Source organism: Nerophis ophidion, unplaced genomic scaffold, assembly GCF_033978795.1.
Source record: "Nerophis ophidion isolate RoL-2023_Sa unplaced genomic scaffold, RoL_Noph_v1.0 HiC_scaffold_53, whole genome shotgun sequence".
Classification (NCBI taxonomy): domain Eukaryota; kingdom Metazoa; phylum Chordata; class Actinopteri; order Syngnathiformes; family Syngnathidae; genus Nerophis; species Nerophis ophidion.
In genome coordinates this window covers 217,784-238,443 of record NW_026906975.1, presented here as the reverse complement: position 1 = coordinate 238,443, position 20,660 = coordinate 217,784, and the positions used below count along the sequence as shown (strand labels likewise).

At 38.8% G+C, this 20,660-nt stretch overlaps 1 protein-coding gene and 4 non-coding genes across 6 annotated transcripts; all 5 read right to left on the bottom strand.

Annotated features, from left to right (window-relative positions):
• Positions 1-1,257: 1,257 nt before the first annotated feature.
• trnas-gga (transfer RNA serine (anticodon GGA)) lies at positions 1,258-1,330 on the bottom strand. The gene has a single exon. It is a non-coding gene; the product is annotated as a tRNA-Ser (tRNA).
• A 1,164-nt stretch (positions 1,331-2,494) lies between these two features.
• trnay-gua (transfer RNA tyrosine (anticodon GUA)) lies at positions 2,495-2,581 on the bottom strand. Its single transcript is given in 2 exon segments — positions 2,495-2,530; positions 2,545-2,581. It is a non-coding gene; the product is annotated as a tRNA-Tyr (tRNA).
• A 1,965-nt stretch (positions 2,582-4,546) lies between these two features.
• On the bottom strand, positions 4,547-8,916 carry LOC133546963 (zinc finger protein 391-like). Of its 2 annotated transcripts, none has more exons than XM_061892812.1 (3): positions 8,781-8,916; positions 7,113-7,335; positions 4,547-6,005 (listed from the first exon to the last, which is right to left on the bottom strand). In XM_061892812.1, the coding sequence occupies exons 2-3, from the start codon at positions 7,333-7,335 to the stop codon at positions 4,828-4,830; spliced, it is 1,401 nt and encodes a 466-aa protein (XP_061748796.1). In that variant the 5' UTR covers positions 8,781-8,916; the 3' UTR covers positions 4,547-4,827. The 2 variants fall into 2 exon arrangements, with proteins under 2 accessions (XP_061748796.1, XP_061748797.1); XM_061892813.1 differs by lacking the exon at positions 8,781-8,916 and adding an exon at positions 7,679-7,764.
• Positions 8,917-18,327: 9,411 nt separating this feature from the next.
• Positions 18,328-18,400, bottom strand: trnaf-gaa (transfer RNA phenylalanine (anticodon GAA)). The gene has a single exon. It is a non-coding gene; the product is annotated as a tRNA-Phe (tRNA).
• Positions 18,401-19,234: 834 nt separating this feature from the next.
• On the bottom strand, positions 19,235-19,321 carry trnay-gua (transfer RNA tyrosine (anticodon GUA)). The gene is given in 2 exon segments: positions 19,235-19,270; positions 19,285-19,321. It is a non-coding gene; the product is annotated as a tRNA-Tyr (tRNA).
• Between the last annotated feature and the right edge of the window lie 1,339 nt (positions 19,322-20,660).

Sequence of the window (20,660 nt, the reverse complement as noted above, 5' to 3'; positions counted from 1 at the left end):
AAGTATTCCTTCCACCGATCCACAACATCCGCAGTCGAAGTCAGTAGAACACCATCCGCACCATACACGGTGTTGACAGTGCACTGCTTCCCCTTCCTGAGGCGGCGGATGGTGGTCCAGAATCGCTTCGAAGCCGTCCGGAAGTCGTTTTCCATGGCTTCCCCGAACTCTTCCCATGTCCGAGTTTTTGCCTCCGCGACCGCTAAAGCTGCACACTGCTTGGCCCGACTGCTTATGTTGGACTTTAAATTCTAGTGACCTTCTATTTGTTGCAGCCTGGGCCTTCACCAGCTCTACCTGTTGCAGCTAACCTCCACTAAAAATTAAAGCAAAATGCTTCCGGCAAAATTCTGGGGAGCATCCAAGTTAAATCCAGCTCAGAGTTGGCAACTTTGGGAGAGGAGCGCCTTTTTTGGTAAAAACCTTCTTTGTTGATGACGATGTAAAACAAGCAATTGGCGAGCTTGAACTTTGACAGTTCCCAGCTTGTCACTGAACATGCTGACTAATTCACTTTCACCTGAGATTGCCAATATGGATGTTATCTCAGATATTGGACATATCAGCATATCAAAGGTCCTGGGTAGCTCAGTCGGCAGAGCATCAGACTTTTAATCTGAGAGTCCAGGGTTCAAGTCCCTGTTCAAGTGGCTGATGCTGACCTCCATACATTTCTCAAAAAATGTCCCTTTGCCCCCCTGCAGCAGTCCTTCGAATTTATTTTTAATTTAAATAGTTTTCAACAATGATTGTATTTCCTCTATTTCATTTGAAAAACTGATATTCAAAAACATCCCTCACATCCACTTTAGTTCAGGTGGGAGAGCGTTAGTGTGATCATCTGAAGGTTTAACCACAATACCTAAAACACAAATTGTTAGACAGTGTATCTGTATGAAAAAGTTGTGGTTAATATTTTGCTGTAGGTGTGTTAGATGCACCTTCACCTCACACTGAGCTCAGCTTTATTACTCTCAGTTTCAAGTTATACAGTCCAAGACAAACCCTTAAGGCAACAAATTTGTGTTTGAAACAGCCCGATGGAAGGCTCAGTTAAAGACCAAACATTGGCTTAAGGAACGATACACCGTTAAACAGCGTAACGCTTGTCCAAATAAAAAATGGAGGAAATGTTTGTAACAACTGATACTAGGAGTCCACCAGCAAGGCTGGCAGGCCAGGGAGACCATTTCAGTATTGTAAAAGCCACAGGAGGCTTATTAACAATAGCTACCATTTTAGAAGCACACATATTTATGCTGAAACCCGGGATCGATCCAGGGACCTTCAGATCTCCAGTCTGACTCTCTCCCAACTGAGCTATTTCATCTATACGAATGCTTTGGGTTTACTTATTCAAATGTAACCAAGGTCTGCCCTATTGGTGACTTTTGAGGGGTGGAAGGAGGTCTTTCCAAGGGGTCTCAAAGTCTAGTATTGGTCAGCAGAACAGGTACTTGAATCCCGGAAGCTCAAAAAGAATGTCTTACGCTCCATGACTGAGCATGTCAGGGTCTCTAAAAAATGTACCAAAATGCTTCTGAAGAATGTTTTACTACTGAGAATGTTATGATTACTGCAAACATTTGGCAGATTTTTCAGAAATGTTCAAAAGTTCTTAGCAGGCTAATAATTAAGTGTTCAAGTGTAGATGAAAAATGCTGAAAAGAAAAGCAGTTTAAGCGTCATGACCCGGAATTGAACCAGGGTTGCTGTGACCACAACACAGAGTACTAACCACTATACCATCACGGCTGTTCCTACTCATCTTGATTGATAATGTGTTTGCTCTCCTGATGTCTAATGTTAAACCATCTGCTCAAGCCACATTCTGTTTGAACGACATCATGGAAGAGAATCTCAATCAGTGTGCTAATACTTGATGTTCTGGGGAAATATTTAGGTTTTACTCCATTGTGGTGTAAAGAACAACTGCTAAGATGTAAAATAGTCACATTTATATTGTTGTGCTCACCTTTTTCCTCACCCACTTTATTCTGATTGAATGCCCCGAGTATAAGAACAGATACAACTACCAGTTATACATTCACAATAATAAAGAGAAAAAAAACATATTTTTCAGTTTGTAGATTTAGAAAAGCCAAAGCAAAGTAAACTCCCCCCAAAAATCGCACAGAATATTGTTTCAGTTGAGTTAACAAACAACAACACGCTGGCTAGGAGTTGAACCTAGAATCTTCTAGTCCGTAGTGAGACACATAATCCATTGCATCACTATCCCTACAGAAAGAAACATCTTACTGTAGGACAGGTTGTGTTTCGTAAATATCTTACGCCAAAACAACACACAGTTTACATCCTCAGGATGTAAGACATTATTCTGATTCTTATTTGAACGACGTCACACAGAAATGTAATGTATGAATGAGTGAGAATGAGTGAGGGACAGTTTTTGGGTTGGTGCACTAATTGTAAGTGTATCTTGTGTTGTTTATCTTGATTTAATTAAAAAAAAAAAAAGCGTAACGGGTGATCCTTCGAGCCGGATTTGAACCAGCGACCTAAGGATTTCAGCATGAGCAACTACAGTCCTCCACTCTACCAACTGAGCTATCGAAGGTTAGGATCAAACAATACTAATTCTGATTTTTGAGTCACATTATTATCAAGCAATTAATCAATCAAAGTTGACTTCTATAGCCCTAAATCACAAGTGTCTCAAAGGGCTGCACAAGCCACAACGACATCCTGGGCTCAGATCCCACATCAGGGCAAGAAAAAACTCAACCCAATGGGATGACAATGAGAAACCTTGTAGAGCAGTGGTCCCCAACCACCGGGCCGCGGCCACAGAATAAATGTTTATTTATTTATGTTTTAATCACAGTCAGATTTTTAATGCATGCCACTGGTAAGCGCACGGGTGAGAAGAGGTTTTAAAATGATTAGCTCCTGCTTACTTTTACCGCATGCCTTGATTAAGCGCAGGAGTGAGAAGAGGTTTTAAATTAATTAGCGCCCCGGCGCCTATTCAAGGAACTACGGTATATTATCACACAACTCTTATGCTTAAAGGCTGTTGCTATGGTTATTATCAAGTGTGCTGAAATTATTTTTTCTTTGTCTGTGCAAAGCTGGCAATCCACAAGATTGCAAGCAAGTCTCTTATCAGTGTTTGTTTCCAGAACCGGCCTGCTGACTGCCAAGACCAAACATCGAGTACCGTGACGTAGACAGAACAGAGACAAGGTGATATCACGACTGTCAGCACATTTGCATTTATGTATAATTATATATTGTGTCTAGCTGGAGCTGTGAAGATGACCCCCTTCCCTCAGCGACAGCCTCAGTGATGTAACCAGGGACCTCCCAAATAAATAGAGGCAGCACGTGGGCTGGACTTTTAGAACGTAGTTTGGATCTGTAACTAGAGTACAGCCCAAAACACATCTCTCCTCAATTGAGCAAAATGTAACTCTGTCTGTGCATGATTTCTTCCTTCTCGTCTGTTTAATAGACGCTTCAGTGTTTGAACCTGACACCACTATAATCTTTTTCCTCTTTTCTACTCTTTTAGCACTCGACTTACCTTCATGACCTTCTCTCCCCTCTAGTCCTATCCATGTCCATACCTTCCTCATACATCAGCTCACTATCTCCTTCCATCTCCTTTTAAGCAGCTACCAGAAATCCATAGCTGGATAATGGAGAGGTTTTGTGAAATAATAATAATACAAAATAATTGCCTGAAACCAAAAATTAAAATGAAATACATCTCCTCTGTTCTGTACATCATTGTCCAAGTGACATTATATTGTCATCTTCCTCTTTATGCCATTTCCTCAAGGTGACAGAAAAACATGATACAACCTGCCTATCATGTGATTCTACCATGTTGGCAAAATACAAACACACAATATATTGACATATATAACACATAAAACATGGAATTAGAAGTGAACAGTACCCATCCCTACCAGCAAGTGTTGTTGTACTGGAAACTAATTTACAAACACAACTTCATCACACACAATACTCCACTGTGGAATTGTTCTTATATTAAAATGAGAAACAAATCCATCTTTGTACAGCAATGGTTTGAAAAAGGCATTTGGTCGCTGATGCACTTATTGACTGATAAAAATATTTTAATATTTCAAGATTTAATTAAGTATGACCTGCAAATAAGAAATATTACAAAATTTAAATAGGCTTTTATTTAAAATATTCTAGTTACTGCATCTTTTTTAATTGTTTTCTATTTCTTCTTCTTCTTATTTTCTCTGAAACAAAAAAATACTTAAAAGTATCCATTCTTTCTGAGATAAAAGAGTTAATCTAAATTAAAAAAAAGGATGGAATTGACCACTTAAAATTATATTATGGATGTTATTTTGCAATTGAAGACAGCACTTGTTGGTTCTGTGATTGGGAAACACAATAAACAGTTTATTTTATGAATGTATGCAAAGTAAATCTCTGTGGGATGATGTACAATATTGGCTTTTGTCTGACACTCCAAACTTTGACTGATATTGATGTTGTTTTGGGGATGTTGAAAAAAGAAAAAAATACATAAAAAATGTTTAGAACACAATACTGGATTTATTTGATGTATCCACAAATGTAAGTTTGTAAAAACAAAATCCTTTCACAAAAACAAAAAAAAAATCTGCTATTTTCTCTCACTTGTATATTGCATAAAGGTCTGGGGACATACATATAAAACAATCACAACACAATCATTATAATACAGAGTAATAACGGTAATGAATAAAATAGATTATAGAGACCCAACAAATGAATCATAAAGTTGTTAGAAAGTCAAAATGAAAGTCTTGACAGTTTATTTCAAATCCTGCAGTTTCATTTGCTGCTGCTGTTCTCACCAGCACACTTGTGTTTCTTACACTGGTACTTAGAAGACAATCTTTCACCACACACACTGCAACTCAACACTTTCTCTCCTGGGTGTCTTCTCATGTGTGCTAAAAGGTTTGATCGGTCACAAAAGCTTCTGTTGCAGATTGAACAAGAATGTGATTTTTCACCAGTGTGTGTTCTTATGTGTACTTTCAAACTGTTACTTTGTACAAAACCTTTACTACAGATTGAACAGGAAAAAGGTTTTTCGCCAGTGTGTGTTCTCATGTGTACTTTCAAATATTGATTTTTTGTAAAACCTTTACCACAGGTTGAACAGGGAAAAGGTTTTTCTCCAGTGTGCGTTCTCATGTGCACTTTCAAATATTGACTTTGTATAAAACCTTTACCACAGATTGAACAAGAAAACGTTTTTTCTCCAGTGTGTGTTCTCATGTGTACTTTCACATTATGACTTCGAACAAAACGTTTACCACAGACTGAACAGATAAAAGCTTTTTCACCAGTGTGTGTTCTCATGTGCACTTTCACATTGTGACTTCGAACAAAACGTTTACCACAGACTGAACAGATAAAAGGTTTTTCTCCAGTGTGTGTTCTCATGTGTCTTTTCAGATGACTATGGTTTTTAAATGTTTTGTGACAGTGAGAAGATGTGAAGTGAGTGTTGTCAGTGTGACATGTCTTATCATCTTTAGAGTCTTCATCATCAGTGTCAGGAGAGTGTGACGTTGTGTCCTCACTATCTGATAGTGGAGCTAAGAGCTTGTCTGCTTGTGATCCTCCACAGTGGTCTCCATCAGCTTCTGTTGTCATGTGTTGTGTTGAGCTGCTGCTTGGAGGCTCCCCCCCTCCCCTCTCCTCACTTTCACCTTTCACCTCATCATCTTCACTCTTCACAGGGACACCAGTCACTGGGAACTCCTCCAGTCCTTCAAGATGATCTCCCTCTTGAGTGATGCTGTGTTCCTCCTCTTCCTCTTTAATGTGGGGCGTCAGTGAGTCTTCCTCTTCATTTTTACAGGGAAGGGTCTGTGTCAAAGAGGAAAAGGAGACGCCAGAGGGTCCGTGGCGCCTGGTCTTCCTCTTTGAAGGATCCTCCTTCACCATCCTGAAGCTACTCTCCTTTTTTTCAGGCAGACGTTGTTCTCCACAGACGTCTGCAGGACACACAATGACAAACATGCTTGAGAAATGTCCAGATTTGCTCAGTCACATGAGACATTCAGTAAGTTTACATGTACTTAAAATAAAAAGTGATTATATTAATTGGCCTGAAAACAAACACATTGCTCTTTACAACATTATTCACAGGAATAGAAGACCACTTTTTACGAGGGATGGGCAATATGGCCTAAAATCTAAATTGTGATAAATTCCCTTTAACCTGAATGCAGCTGGGATAGGCTCCAGCGACCCCTGTGATGTTAATGTCAGTTACTGATGTATAAGCTTGGAGAAAAGATGAGGTTGTTTACAGTGTAAATCTGTATTCTGTATTGTTGTCTCAGCTATGATGGAAAGTTTGATCTCCGGGAATTTTAAACAAGGAATCACCATGTGTTTGTGTGGCTAAAGGCTAAAGCTTCCCAACTCCATCTTTCTACTTTGACTTCTGAAATATTAATTGAACAAATTGCAAAAGATTCAGCAACACAGATCTCCAAAATACTGTGTAATTATGCCGTGAAAGCAGACGACTTTTAGCTGTGTGTGTGTGCAGCGCTCATACTTCCTATAAACCCGTGACGTCTTGCGTACACGTCATCATTACACAACGTTTTTAAGACGAAACTCCCGGGAAATTTTAAATTGCAATTTAGTAAACTAAAAAGGCCGTATTGGCATGTGTTGCAATGTTAATATTTCATCATTGATATATAAACTATCAGACTGTGTGGTGGCTAGTAGTGGCTTTCAGTAGACCTTTAGGAACCAGTACTAAAAAAAAAAAAATGGTACTTGGTATACAGCTCTTATCTTCATCACTAAACCCTTGAAATATGCTGACATATGTGCTGCCAAAGGTAAATAAACAGTAGCCATATTGAATGATTGCCTTCATCTGACCACGTGAGGTAAGGAGGACGGCCTCTAGGTCACATGGTTACACCCCAGCAATTACACTGTTGATGATTGATAATCATTCATTTTTAAATGGTGGTGTTAAAAAGCAAATATATCTCCATCTTTAGTGATAAATGTGGCCCCTGGATGAACATGTGTCACAAACATTGTATTAGATGATATGTGGATGTTGTGCTTACTTGGACTGTGATGAAGCTGTGAGGACTCAGGTGGTTTGTCTTCATGCTCTTCAGTCTTCACAGAGACAACAGTCAGTGGAAACTTGCTGACATCAGCCTCCTCCTGCCCTACAGGACACTCTCCCTCCTGACTGATCCACACTTCCTCCTCTTCCTCTTTAATGTGGGGGGGCTGTGGATCCTCCTGCTGCTGAAGGGGACGTTCTTCTTGACGAGCGTTCATCTGTTGGACGTCCGCAAGACAACACAAACAAACTTCAGCTCAGATGTGTCAAATGTTGTTTAGTCTATCAAATATAAAATTTTCCAAGTGGACTGACACCACTTTGTGGTGATGTTCTTCTACACATGGAATAATCATCAGTTATTGATTATTATGAATTGTGTCATTGATCCTGTTTCCTGCATTTACATTAATTATTGTTTAAAAAGTAACAACTTATAGAAAACCTCCTGCTGGGATTTTAATACCGTCATGACTGCATGAAGTCAGTCTGCACGTATAAAAGTGTCATTGTGCTGCAGCATCAAGTGACGCCAACTGGCTCCTCCCACTACCAACCTACCAGCCAACCTTGACGTGCACCTCCAAAATAGTCCCACCTCACGTCAACGGTGACCAGGACTACAGAGCTGTGGTCGGTTGGCTTTACTTTTACGCGCAATATCCTCTCCTTGTTTTCCATTACCTCCCTGCTTGGCACTCAGCATCAAGGGTTGGAATTGGGGGTTAAATCACCAAAAATGATTCCCGGGCGCAGCACTGCTGCTGCCCACTGCTCCCCTCACCTCCCAGGGGGTGATCAAGGGGATGGGTCAAATGCAGACGACAAATTTCACCACACCTAGTGTGTGTGTGACAATCATTGCTACTTTAACTTTCTTCTGCGAAAGCAACATTTTTAACCCAACAGAAAACAAACAGAAGTGCAGCGAAGCACGTGGAACAAGTGCCAGCGAGTATATATATACATATATACATATATATGTATATATATATATATATATATATATATATATATATATATATATATATATATATATATATATATATATATATATATATATATATATATATATACAAATTCATAAATGTAAACAATTATTTAAAATATTTGGGTACCTCATGTTCTGACTACATACAAAATATTGATGCAAATTTTTTTAAATTTTATTTTAATATTCTATTCTTTTCTCCTGCAAACATCATTTGTATTTATTGCTAATAAAGTTGACACCAACATAAAGCAGACCACTGCAATAGTACATTATATTACACTGTCATTACAATAACAATAATATTTTTTGTTCATCCTGTAAAACATCTTTGAGTACACTGAAAAGCGCTATACCAAATAAAATGTATTATTATTATTATTATTATACCATGTGACTTATTCCAGACTTAAATTTCGAGACGTTCGTTTCTTTCTAGTAACAAATATTCAATGATGTTAAGCGTGACTGTAATATACAACAAAAATACTGTTAAAAGTATTAAATAAGTCAATATAATTCTTACATAGAACATATAAAATACACTCCTCAAAAAAAAAACGCTCGCATTTGCTACAAAGGCCTGCTAGCGGGCTAAAGCTAGCACGTTAGCTTCGAACAACATATGAGGTAAATAAGATAAATAATATGAAAATATATCATGTATATTACCTCATAAGCCGCGTGTACAAGAGAGGAGTGGAATATATTCTTCCTATTGTTACACCAGCAACTCTTTTTTGTCTTCTGTGGCCGGGCGAAGGAAGTGTGCACCACCCACTATTGTCCCAGTGAAACACGTGTTTGAAGGAAGTGTGCACCACTCACTATTGTCCCAGTGAAACACGTGTTTGAAGGAAGTGTGCACCACTCACTATTGTCCCAGTGAAACACGTGTTTGAAGGAAGTGTGCACCACTCACTATTGTCCCAGTGAAACACGTGTTTGAAGGAAGTGTGCACCACTCACTATTGTCCCAGTGAAACACGTGTTTGAAGGAAGTGTGCACCACTCACTATTGTCCCAGTGAAACACGTGTTTGAAGGAAGTGTGCACCACTCACTATTGTCCCAGTGAAACACGTGTTTGAAGGAAGTGTGCACCACTCACTATTGTCCCAGTGAAACACGTGCTGGGCCAACATTTGTTCCGCGGTTGAGAACACCTCGATGACGTCACACAGGAGGAAGCACAAAACAAGATGGCGTCTGGCGGAGAATACGTTGTTTTGGTTATTATGGTTTCTAGGTCTTAATTACAACGTACATGTGCACGTGTGTGTCGTTTAACAGAGTAAACGTCGTTATTAATTGTTTGTATGCGGATACATTAGTCTGAGTGCACTTTGACGTGCTAGCCTAGCCTGCTGGTTAGCTTAGCTTGTTAGCTGCTAACAAAGAGAGGCGGAAGTGATCGACACATCAAAGCAGAGATCCAATGTAAGTGTAAAGTGTTTTTATTGTGTGAACATGTCTACATTACAAATGATGTGAGTGTTGCTGAATCAGCGACTAACTGCTGCCGTTGAAGAAATATTTGTGATTTTAGAAAAAAAAAAAAAAAAACGACAACAGAATAAGAGGAGGAACTTTGTCCAACAAAAGAGGAGAAGGAGCGACAACATCAACTACTGGACAGTGTTTTCAAGAAACATCAAGTTGTGTTACACATCCAATCATCTATCTTCTTCTGCTTATCTGAGGTCGGGTCGCGGGGCCAGCAGCCTAAGTAGGGAAGCCCAGCCTTTCCTTTCCCCAGCCACGTCATACAGCTCTTTCTAGGGGATCCCGAGGCGTTCCCAGGCCAGCCAGTTTCTAACATAATAGTGAGAGTCCAGTCCATAGTGGGGCCAGCCGGAGACCATCCCGAGCGCAGACAGGTCAGCAACGCAGAGATGTCCCCAACCGTTGCACAGGCGAGCGGTCCACCCCAGGTCCCGACTCTGGACATATATATATATATATATATATATATATATATATATATATATATATATATATATATATATATATATATATATATATATATATATAAAATTAAAAACAAAATAAGATAAGGCTCTGAATTGGTTTCTTAACAAAACCTTTCTACTTATAAAATGCAACATTTTAACGTATAAAGTGCAACATAAAACTGCTTCAAGTTGTAGCTCAGATTAAATAAAATGACAAAACTTTCCTTCTACATACAAAAAGTGCAACATTAAACAGTTTCAAGTCAACTCAGCCTCAGATTAACTTTTCTTCCCCCTCCCCACCCTATAACCCTGATGACTTTCACTCAATTTTCATGTTTTCTGCCAGAAAAATTAGTTTAACCACCTTGTCTGCAGAAAGAGCAGACCTGCTTGCAGTTACAATGTCCCCAACTGTGAAAAATACCCTTTCGCTGGACACGGAGGTAGCAGGTATGGCGAGGTAGTGCCTGGCTAACTTGGCAGTAAGAGGATATATGGGCTCATTGTATTTCCACCATAGAAGTGGGTCAAAATCGAGTTTTTAATGCACTATGGTCTTAAATCTGCTGCTGTAAAAACACCAACAGCATTTGTTATTGCTTTAGCCCTGCCTGAGTTGCCGAGTAGAAGCTGCTTGAATGCAGTGGGAGCTGCGTTTGTTCGTCTTTCTCTTCGTTGAAGCCATGTTATCCATTGTTGTATCGCACTGCGTAGCCGAAGTGTTCCCAAACGGGAGATCTTAACGAGGCAGGAGTGTCTTTCAGCTCTGGTTTTTACTCTTTGTAGTAGCCCGGTCGTTGTTAGCATGCTGTGTGTTGTGCCTCAGTGTGCATTGTTGACACAACGTGCGGTGCGCTACTTAATATGTCCGTGTGGAAACTTGTTCGATACACCACCGAACCGAACCCAAACCCCCGTACCGAAACGGTTCAATACAAATACACGTACCGTTACACCCTTAATACACACACATCTGAAGATTATAAAAAAATAAACATATTTGGTGGGCTAAACAAAATGACTCGGCGAAACAATGTTTGGTATGAGTGATATGACCTCAAATCTATATCCTAATAACAATATATGTCACGATACATCATTTGGTATATGATTGATAATAGAAGAATTTCAAAACTGTTTACAAAGGCTCTTAATTTGGCAGCTGACATATGCAGTAACATATTGTGTCTTTTCTAATTGTATTATTTTGTCGAAACAATTATTATTAATGTACTTGTTTATTTACTGTTAATATCTGGTTACTTTATTTGAGAACATAGTACTGGGAATGATGTAATAATAGGGACGGCGTGGCGCAGTGGTAGAGTGGCCGTGCGCAACTCGAGGGTCCCTGGTTCAATCCCCACCTAGTACTAACCTCGTCACGTCCATTGTGTCCTGAGCAAGACACTTCACCCTTGCTCCTGATGGGTGCTGGTTAGCACCTTGCATGGCAGCTCCCTCCATCAGTGTGTGAATGGGTAAATGTGGAAGTAGTGTCAAAGAGTACCTTGAAAGTAGAAAAGCGCGATACAAGTACAACCCATTTATAGAGGTTGTCGTCTGAAAACACACATGTCGTCTGAAAACACACATGAGCAGACACACTGGAGAAAAACCTTTTATCCGTTCAATATGTGGTAATGGTTTTACACAAAATTGGAGTTTGAAAGTGCACATGAGAATACACAGTGGTAAAAAACATTTTGTCTGTTCAACCTGTGTCAAAGGTTTTGTAGAAAGTCACAATTTGAAAATACAGATGAGAACACACACTGGTAAAAAACCTTTTTCCTGTTCAACCTGTGGTAAAGGTTTTACAGAAAGTCAAAATTTGAAAAGACACATGAGAACGGACACTGGTGAAAAACCTTTTACCTGCTCAACCTGTGGTAAAGGTTTTACAGAAAGTCAAAATTTGAAAAGACACATGAGAACACACACTGGTGAAAAACCTTTTTCTTGCTCAGAATGTGGTAAAGATTTTGTACAAAGTCCCCTTTTAAAAGCACACATGAGAACACACACTGGTGAAAAACCTTTTGTCTGTTCAATCTGTGGTAAAGGTTTTACAGAAAGTCGATGGTTAAAAGTGCACATGAGAACACACACTGGTGAAAAACCGTTTTCCTGTTCAGTCTGTGGTAAAGGTTTTACACAAAGTCATCATTTAAAACTGCACGACAGAACACACACTGGTGAAAAACCTTTTTCCTGTTCAATCTGTGATAAAGGTTTTACAGAAAACTGGTGTTTGAAAGTACACAAGAGAACACACACTGGTGAAAATTCACATTCCTGTTCAATCTGTAACAGAAGCTTTTGTCAACAATCAACCCTTGAAGCACACATGAGAAGACACCCAGGAGAGAAAGTGTTGAGTTGCAGTGTGTGTGGTGAAAGATTGTCTTCTAAGTACCAGTGTAAGAAACACAAGTGTGCTGGTGAGAACAGCAGCAGCAAATGAAACTGCAGGATTTGAAATAAACTGTCCAGACTTTCATTTTGACTTTCTAACAACATCAGCACATATAACATGTGTGACATTGTTGTTTTTCCAACAATCTTTTTAAAATGCTTCCACATTTATAGATTAGATATTTTATATTAATCCTTTTTTCAGTCAAGCACATGCATTAATATACAACATTGTGTACTTTTATTAAAAAATGGACAGAACAATTTGGGTAAAAAGCTGAGTAAACAGTACAACACACATTTTACATGCAATAAACATTTTGTGCGTATGTATACACACACACACACACATATATATATATATATATATATATCCTGTATATTCATCATACAATTTTAGACTTAATTATATGAAATATTGTATTTGTAATTGTTAATAATCCCATAGATTATCACCTTTATATGATATACATATGTACTGGTTCACATCTGAAACATCTTCTGGACCACTTCAGGAAGCATATTGTTATTTACTTTATACATCATTTAAACAGTTGTCTTTTATACAATTTTAAAATGTGTCTTTTTAAACCATTTGTTGGGTCTCTACAATCATTTTTATTCATTATCGTCATTACTCTGTATTATGATGATTGTGTTGTGATTGTTTTATATGTATGTCCCCAGACCTTTATGCAATATAAAAGTGAGAGAAAATGGCAGATTTTTTTTTTTGTGAAAGGATGGTTTTGTTTTTACAAACTTACATTTGTGTATTATATGTATTGTGTTTTAAACATTTGTTTTAATGTTTTTTATTTTTTTTTTTAACATCCCCAAAACAACATCAATATCAGTCAAAGTTTGGAGTGTCAGACAAAAGCCAATATTGTACATCATCCCACAGAGATTTACTTTGCATATATTCTTAAAAAAAAACAGTTTATTGTGTTTCCCAATCACAGATCGAACAAGTGTTGTCTTCAATTGCAAAACAACATCCAAAATATTACTTTAAGTGGTCAATTCCGTCGTTTTTTTCTCAAATTATTTATTTTGCCTTAGAAAGAATGGAAAATTTTAAGTTATGAGTTTTTTTCTTGTTCCAGGTCGTACTTAATGAAATCTTCAAATAATAAACTATTTTTATCAGTCAATAAGTGCATCAGTGACCAAATGCCTTTTTCAAACCATTGCTGTTCGGAGATGGATTTGTTTCTCATTTTAATATAAGAACAATTCCATAGTGGAGTATTGTGTGTGATGAAGTTGTGTTTGTAAATTAGTTTCCAATACAACAACACTTGCTGGTAGGGATGGGTACTGTTCACTTTTCAACTGATTCGGAACAAATTCCACTACCTCCAAATCAATACCAGTCCTCAACAGTACGACTTTTTGGTACTTTTGTGTCTGTTAATAATTTTGATTGTTTGCGATAAATTTATATTGCAACGTTTAAAAATAAGATTATTATTGATAACTGCGGTCCTTTCGTTACCCTTTGTTTTTTGTTTTTTTGTTTTCATATCATCAGTTACATGTAGCTTTATTTACATTTGCAAGTCCAGTACGCTAGATGGCTGTAGTGTAAATTCATAATGTGTTTTGTTGCGCCCAAAAAAGTGTTCATACTGTAAATATTGGATTTATTATGCACCAGCTGTCTGATTCTAACATTTATCTTAGTTATAGTTTTAATTAACTCATTTGGTGGGTGTTAACGTCATGAGAAATTGCTAATGCTAATCAGTAGCATGTCAATAGCAAAGCCAATGTATATTAGCATCAAGCTACCATAACTTTTATAGCGTTTTTTTGAGTCCATTTCTTTGTTGGCATTGACAATTGCAAAATTTATCTCAAGGTAGTTTGACTCAGACTGCTCTCAGTGCTGCTGGAGTGATCTCCAAATGCCAAACAGAGGTCAAATGAGTTTCCAAGTTGGATATTCAACAGACATTCAACATCCAGCCAGGCTGACTGTTTGAAAACTCATGCCACGTCTGTCAGTCCCTGCTGACAAGTGCTTTACTTTAAGGGACCGTCAATAAAGTACTTGTCATTGGCTCACTAAGAACATTTCAATTGTCAATAGCTTTAGTCATGTGACCTAGAACCTCAAACCTACTTTCATATTGTTTGTTCATCACTGCTGTAGTCGGCTCATGCCTTGAATTGTCCAGTTTTAAGGGATAAGCAGTAGAAAATGGATGGATGGATGTTTAGTGACAGAGTGGAAACTGCCAAACCTCAAGCCCACCAAGTGCTTGAACCCAAAGCAGTTTTGGGAGAAAAGTTTACTGGTCAGATGAGACTTTGCCTCACCTCCAATCAAGAGTGAAAAGGCTGATCTTTGTACACAAGCAGCTTTTCCAACAAGACAACAATATTAAACACACATAAAAACTGTTTTCAAAGGGTTTCAGGCAGGTTTCTGGAATGTCCGTTCCAGAGACTGGACCTTAACCCTGCTAAACATTTGAGAACATTGCTTTGAACTGGCTCTGTGTCAAGAAAGCAACACATGTCAATCAAATCTACCAGTATTTCCAAGAACGGGGTCAAATATGCAAGCAAACTGTTGCCAGAAGCATCTTGCTTCATTTTTATTTATTTTTACGTGTTGTGAAGAAACCCTGAAGTGCTCCGTCGTAAGAACATCAGACTTTCATTCTGACTTCCAGGATTCAAGTCCATAACTTTTATGGACAGAATTTCGAGGCGCAGTCAAGGCGTTAAGGGGATCGGGTTTGGTGACTGCAGGATTAGGTTCCTGCTTTTTGCAGATGATGTGGTCCTGATGGCTTCATCTGGCCAGGATCTTCAGTTCTCACTGGATCGGTTCGCAGCCGAACGTGAAGCGACTGGGATGAGAATCAGCACCTCCAAGTGTGAGTCCATGGTTCTTGCCCGGAAAAGGGTGGAGTGCCATCTGCGCGTTGGGGAGGAGACCCTGCCCCAAGTGGAGGAGTTCAAGTACCTCGGAGTCTTGTTCACGAGTGAGGGAAGAGTGGATGGTGAGATCGACAGGCGGATCGTAATGTGGACGCTGTATCGATCCGTTGTGGTGAAGAAGGAGCTGAGCCGAGAGGCAAAGCTCTCAATTTACCGGTCGATCTACGTTCCCATCCTCACCTATGGTGATGAGCTTTGGGTTATGACCAAAAGGACAAGATCACGAGTACAAGCGGCACAAAAGAGTTTCCTCCGCCTGGGTGATGGGTTTCTCCCTTAGAGATAGGGTGAGAAGCTCTGTCATCCGAGGGGACCTCAAAGTAAAGCCGCTGCTACTCCACATGGAGAGGAGCCAGATGAGGTGGTTCGGGCATCTGGTCAGGATTTAGGGCACACCTAACCGGTAGGAGGCCACGGGGAAGACCCAGGACACGTTGGGAAGACTATGTTTCCCGGCTGGCCTGGGAACGCCTTGGGTTCCCCCGGGAAGAGCTGGACAAAGTGACTGGGGAGAGTGAAGTCTGGGCTTCCCTGCTTAGGCTGCTGCCCCCGTGACCTGACCTCGGTTAAGTGGAAGAAGATGGGTGGATTGATGGATTAAGTAATGAAGTTAAAAATTGTACTGATATGATCCAGTTTAAGATGTTGTTCAGATTAATAGTGCTTATAAAGTACAAAGAAGAGGAAAAACTTCAACCTTATTGAAAATAAGATATTCTTCATCTCAGTATGCTAATAATGACTGAATTAATGAATTACATATTACAAAACTGTTGTATTACTCATTCACGGATGTCATTTCACTATTTGACTACAAAAAAGGTCAGTAAATGAATGTATATATTTGTAAACGCTCTGAAGTGGGAAAGGGGTAGGATTAAATAAGCTTTGCTTCATCCTACTCCTTTTCGGACATGATGTAATGTGAAATGGTATTAAAGTGTCTGATGTATTATGTTGTAAGTATGTTCATGTTCGGAATAAACACAAGAAAGAAATAAAAGAAAGAAAGTATTGATCGATTGACTGAGTTTATAATGCAATTTTACCAAGTGATAAAGTAACAGCACAAAGCACACATCAGTCATATTAAATGATGCATCAAGGACAATACTGTAATGACATCAAATAGATATTTTTAATTTCGCCAGAGTACCTGGTTGGTTTCACATCTTGTTCAACCACTTACCAGAGGGAACAAGATAGCTCTTTTTTCAAAAATCATCAAAAAAGTACAGGAAGGGTATGGTGCCATGACCCGGAGTCACACCAGGGTTGCTGCAGCCACAACACAGAGTACTAACCACTATACCATCACAGCTGTAATAAACCATCCAGACTGATAATGTGTTTGCTTCCCTGTTCATGTTCATAGACAGAATAGTCACATCTAGTTTGAATGCTAGTGACCAAGCCCCAACATGTTTTACTCTAACAAGAGGAAGGCGTGCTCAGGTAAGATTTGTTTTGTTTCACCTTTTTCCTCACCCACTTTATTCTAAATGAATGTCCCGAGTATAACAACAGATACAACTTCCAGTTATCTATTCACAATGATAACAAGACAAAAAAAAGCATGTTCCAGTTAGTAGATATTTATTTTAAATGCAAAAAAACACTCTCAAAGAAACAGCACTGAATTTTGTTTCAGTTCAATTAACAAAAAACAACGAGCTAGTCAGGAGTTGAACCTAGAATCTTCTGATCCGTAGTCAGACATGTTATCCATTGCACCACTAGCTCCGTGCCCTGTAATTTTGTACAGGTTGTATATTGTAAACATCTTAGGCCAAAGGAACACACAGTTTACATGAGGCTTACTACCAAAACAGGGCTTTACTGACTGCTTATGTTGGACTTTAAAATCTAGTGACCTTCTATTTGTTGCAGCCTGGGCCTTCACCAGCTCTACCTGTTGCAGCTAACCTCCACTAAAAATTAAAACAAAATGCTTCTGGCAATATTTTGGGGAGCATCCAAGTTAAATGCAGCTCAGAGTTTGCAACTTCGGGAGAGGAGCTTCTTTTTTGGTCAAAACCTTCTTTGTTGATGACGATGTAAAACTGGCCTATCTGTCAAAAATGAGCTTTGGGTTCAAGCACTTGGGGAGCTTGAACTTTGACAGTTCCCAGCTTGTCACTGAACATGCTGACTAATTCGCTTTCACCTGAGATTGCCAATATGGATGTTATCTCAGATGTTGGACATATCAGCACATCAAAGGTCCTGGGTAGCTCAGTCGGCAGAGCATCAGACTTTTAATCTGAGGGTTCAAGTGGCTGATGCTGACCTCCATACATTTCTCAAAAAATGTCCCTTTGCCCCCCTGCAGCAGTCTTTCAAATCTATTTTTAATTTAAATAGTTTTCAAAAATGATTGTTTTTTCTCTATTTCATTTGAAAAACTGAAATTCAAAAACATCCCTCACATCCACTTTAGTTCAGGTGGGAGAGCGTTAATGTGATTATCTGAAGGATTAAACGCAATACTTTAAAGTCAAATTGTTAGACAGTGTATCTGTATGGAAAAAGTTGTGGTTAATATTTTGCTGTAGGTGTGTTAGATGCACCTTCACCTCACACTGAGCTCAGCTTTATTACTCTCAGTTTCAAGTTATACAGTCCAAGACAAACCCTCAAGACAACAAATTTGTGTTTGAAACAGCCCGATGGAAGGCTCAGTTAAAGACCAAACTTTGGCTTAAGGAACGATACACCGTTAAACCACGTAACAGTTGTCCAAATTAAAAAGAGAGGAAAGGTGTGTAACAACTGATACTAGGATTCCACCAGCAAGGCTGGCAGGCCAGGGAGACCATTTCAGTATTGTAAGAGCCACAGAAGGATTATTAGTAAGAAGATTTGATTCAGAAACTCAGCGAGTTGTGCTGAAACCCGGGATTGAACTAGGGACCTTCAGAACTTCAGTCTGACGCTCTCCCAACTGAGCTATTTCAGCTATACAACATTTTCTTGGGTTTACATTTTCAAATGTAACCAAGGTCTGCCCTATTGGTGACTTTTGAGGGGTGGAAGGAGGTCTTTCCAAGGGGTCTCAAAGTCTAGTATTGGTCAGCAGAACAGGTACTTGAATCCCGGAAGCTCAAAAAGAATGTCTTACGCTCCATGACTGAGCATGTCAGGCTCTCTAAAAAATGTACCAAAATGCTTCTGAAGAATGTTTTATTACCGAGAATGTTATGATTATTGCAAACATTTGGCAGATTTTTCAGAAATGTTCAAAAGTTCTTAGCAGGCTAATAATTAATTCTTCAAGTGTAGATGAACCTTGATTAGAAGAAAGATAGTTTAAATGGTATAAGAACAGATACAACTACCAGTTATACATTCGCAATAATAAAGAGAAAACAAACACATGTTTCAGTTAGTAGATTTAAAAAAAAAAAAAAAAAAAGCAAAATAAACTCCCCCTAAAATTGTACAGAATACTGTTTCAGTTGAGTTAACAAACAACAGCACGCTGGCTAGGAGTTGAACCTAGAATCTTCTAGTCCGTAGTGAGACACATAATCCATTGCATCACTATCCCTACAGAAAGAAACATCTTACTGTAGGACAGGTTGTGTTTCGTAAATATCTTACGCCAAAACAACACACAGTTTACATCCTCAGGATGTAAGACATTATTTGGATTCTTATTTGAACGACGTCACACAGAAATGTAATGTATGAATGAGTGAGAATGAGGGAGGGATGTTTTGGGTTGGTGCACTAATTGTAAGTGTATCTTGTGTTGTTTATCTTGATTTAATCATTTTAAAAAAAAGAGTAATCCTTCGAGCCGGATTTGAACCAGCAACCTAAGGATTCCAGCATGAGCAACTACAGTCCTCCGCTCTACCAACTGAGCTATCGAAGGTTAGTATCACCACATACTTACTCTGATGTTTGAGTCACTTTAGTATCAAAGTTGACTTAGTTGACCTAAGTTGACTTAGTTGACCTAAATCACAAGTGTCTCAAAGGGCTGCACAAGCCCCAACAACGTCTTTGGCTCAGATCCCAAATCAGGGCAAGAAAAAACTCAACCCAATGGGATGACAATGAGAAACCTTGGAGGGGACCGCAGATGTAATTAAAAATATACCAAAATGAGGCCACGTCATTGAAGAATGTTTTACTACCATGAATGTTAGGAATATTGCATACAATTAAACTTCATGTAACCTGCCTGAAACCCTTTGAAACCATCCTGTTTAAATACCCTGTTGTGTACCTTGTTCATTTCGCTGTCAATTGGACTTCAACAAAAGTAGCTGACTATTTGTATGGCGTCACATTAGTGCCAAAAATCCAAGCGCATAAAAACTGTTATCGCGTGCTGATTCTCCACTTCGTGCGCGCGGTGCATTTTCGTTTTGGCACTTTGGGCGCGGGTATGCTTAGACGGCCCCTCCTTTCTGATTGGTCAGGCCAAAAAAGCTGAGCGTCAATCAGAAGTATAGCAGAGCGGGTCATGGTCAATATGTATCAAGATAATACAGCTCCTGTCGACAAACACATTCTAAATCATCCAAATTTAGTGGAGTTGTGGAAAATGTCAATTGAATTTGATCTAAAAGTCTTTGACGAAGGTAATGTCTCATCTGTTGAGAGAACATCACATAGTTAATGTGATTAATTTATTAATTTTCTTTCCTCTATCTACTTGAAGTTTACACCAGAGTCTACCCGAACCCACTTATCTATGCCTACTTCATATCAGGACCACATGATTAGCATTCTGTGGGTTCTTCCGAGGATGTCGTAGTCGTAGTGGTTTGTACAGTCCTTTGAGACATTTGTGATTTAGGGCTATATAAATAAACATTGATTGATATGGGCCTAATTATTCATGTTATGATTGCAATGACTATTTTAGTAGAATAATGAATGACAGGCTATCACTACAATTAATGAATATGGTTTTAATATTACTATAAAAAGTATTTACGTTTCTGCAAACAACTCAAATTATGGAACATGAGATATCAGCCCAGATCAGTACAGATGGCAGAGTTTAAAATATGTATTTAAAAAACAACCAAAAAAGCTAGCTCCCTACATTAGGCAAATTAATGAATGATATGATATGAATAAACACTCCATGTTTCTTCATTTTACCTCGGACAGCTGGTCCCCATCATTTTATTGGTGTCAATGGTACATGTACTATTTAAATATACAATACTCTGACATTTATAACAAATCGAACTGTT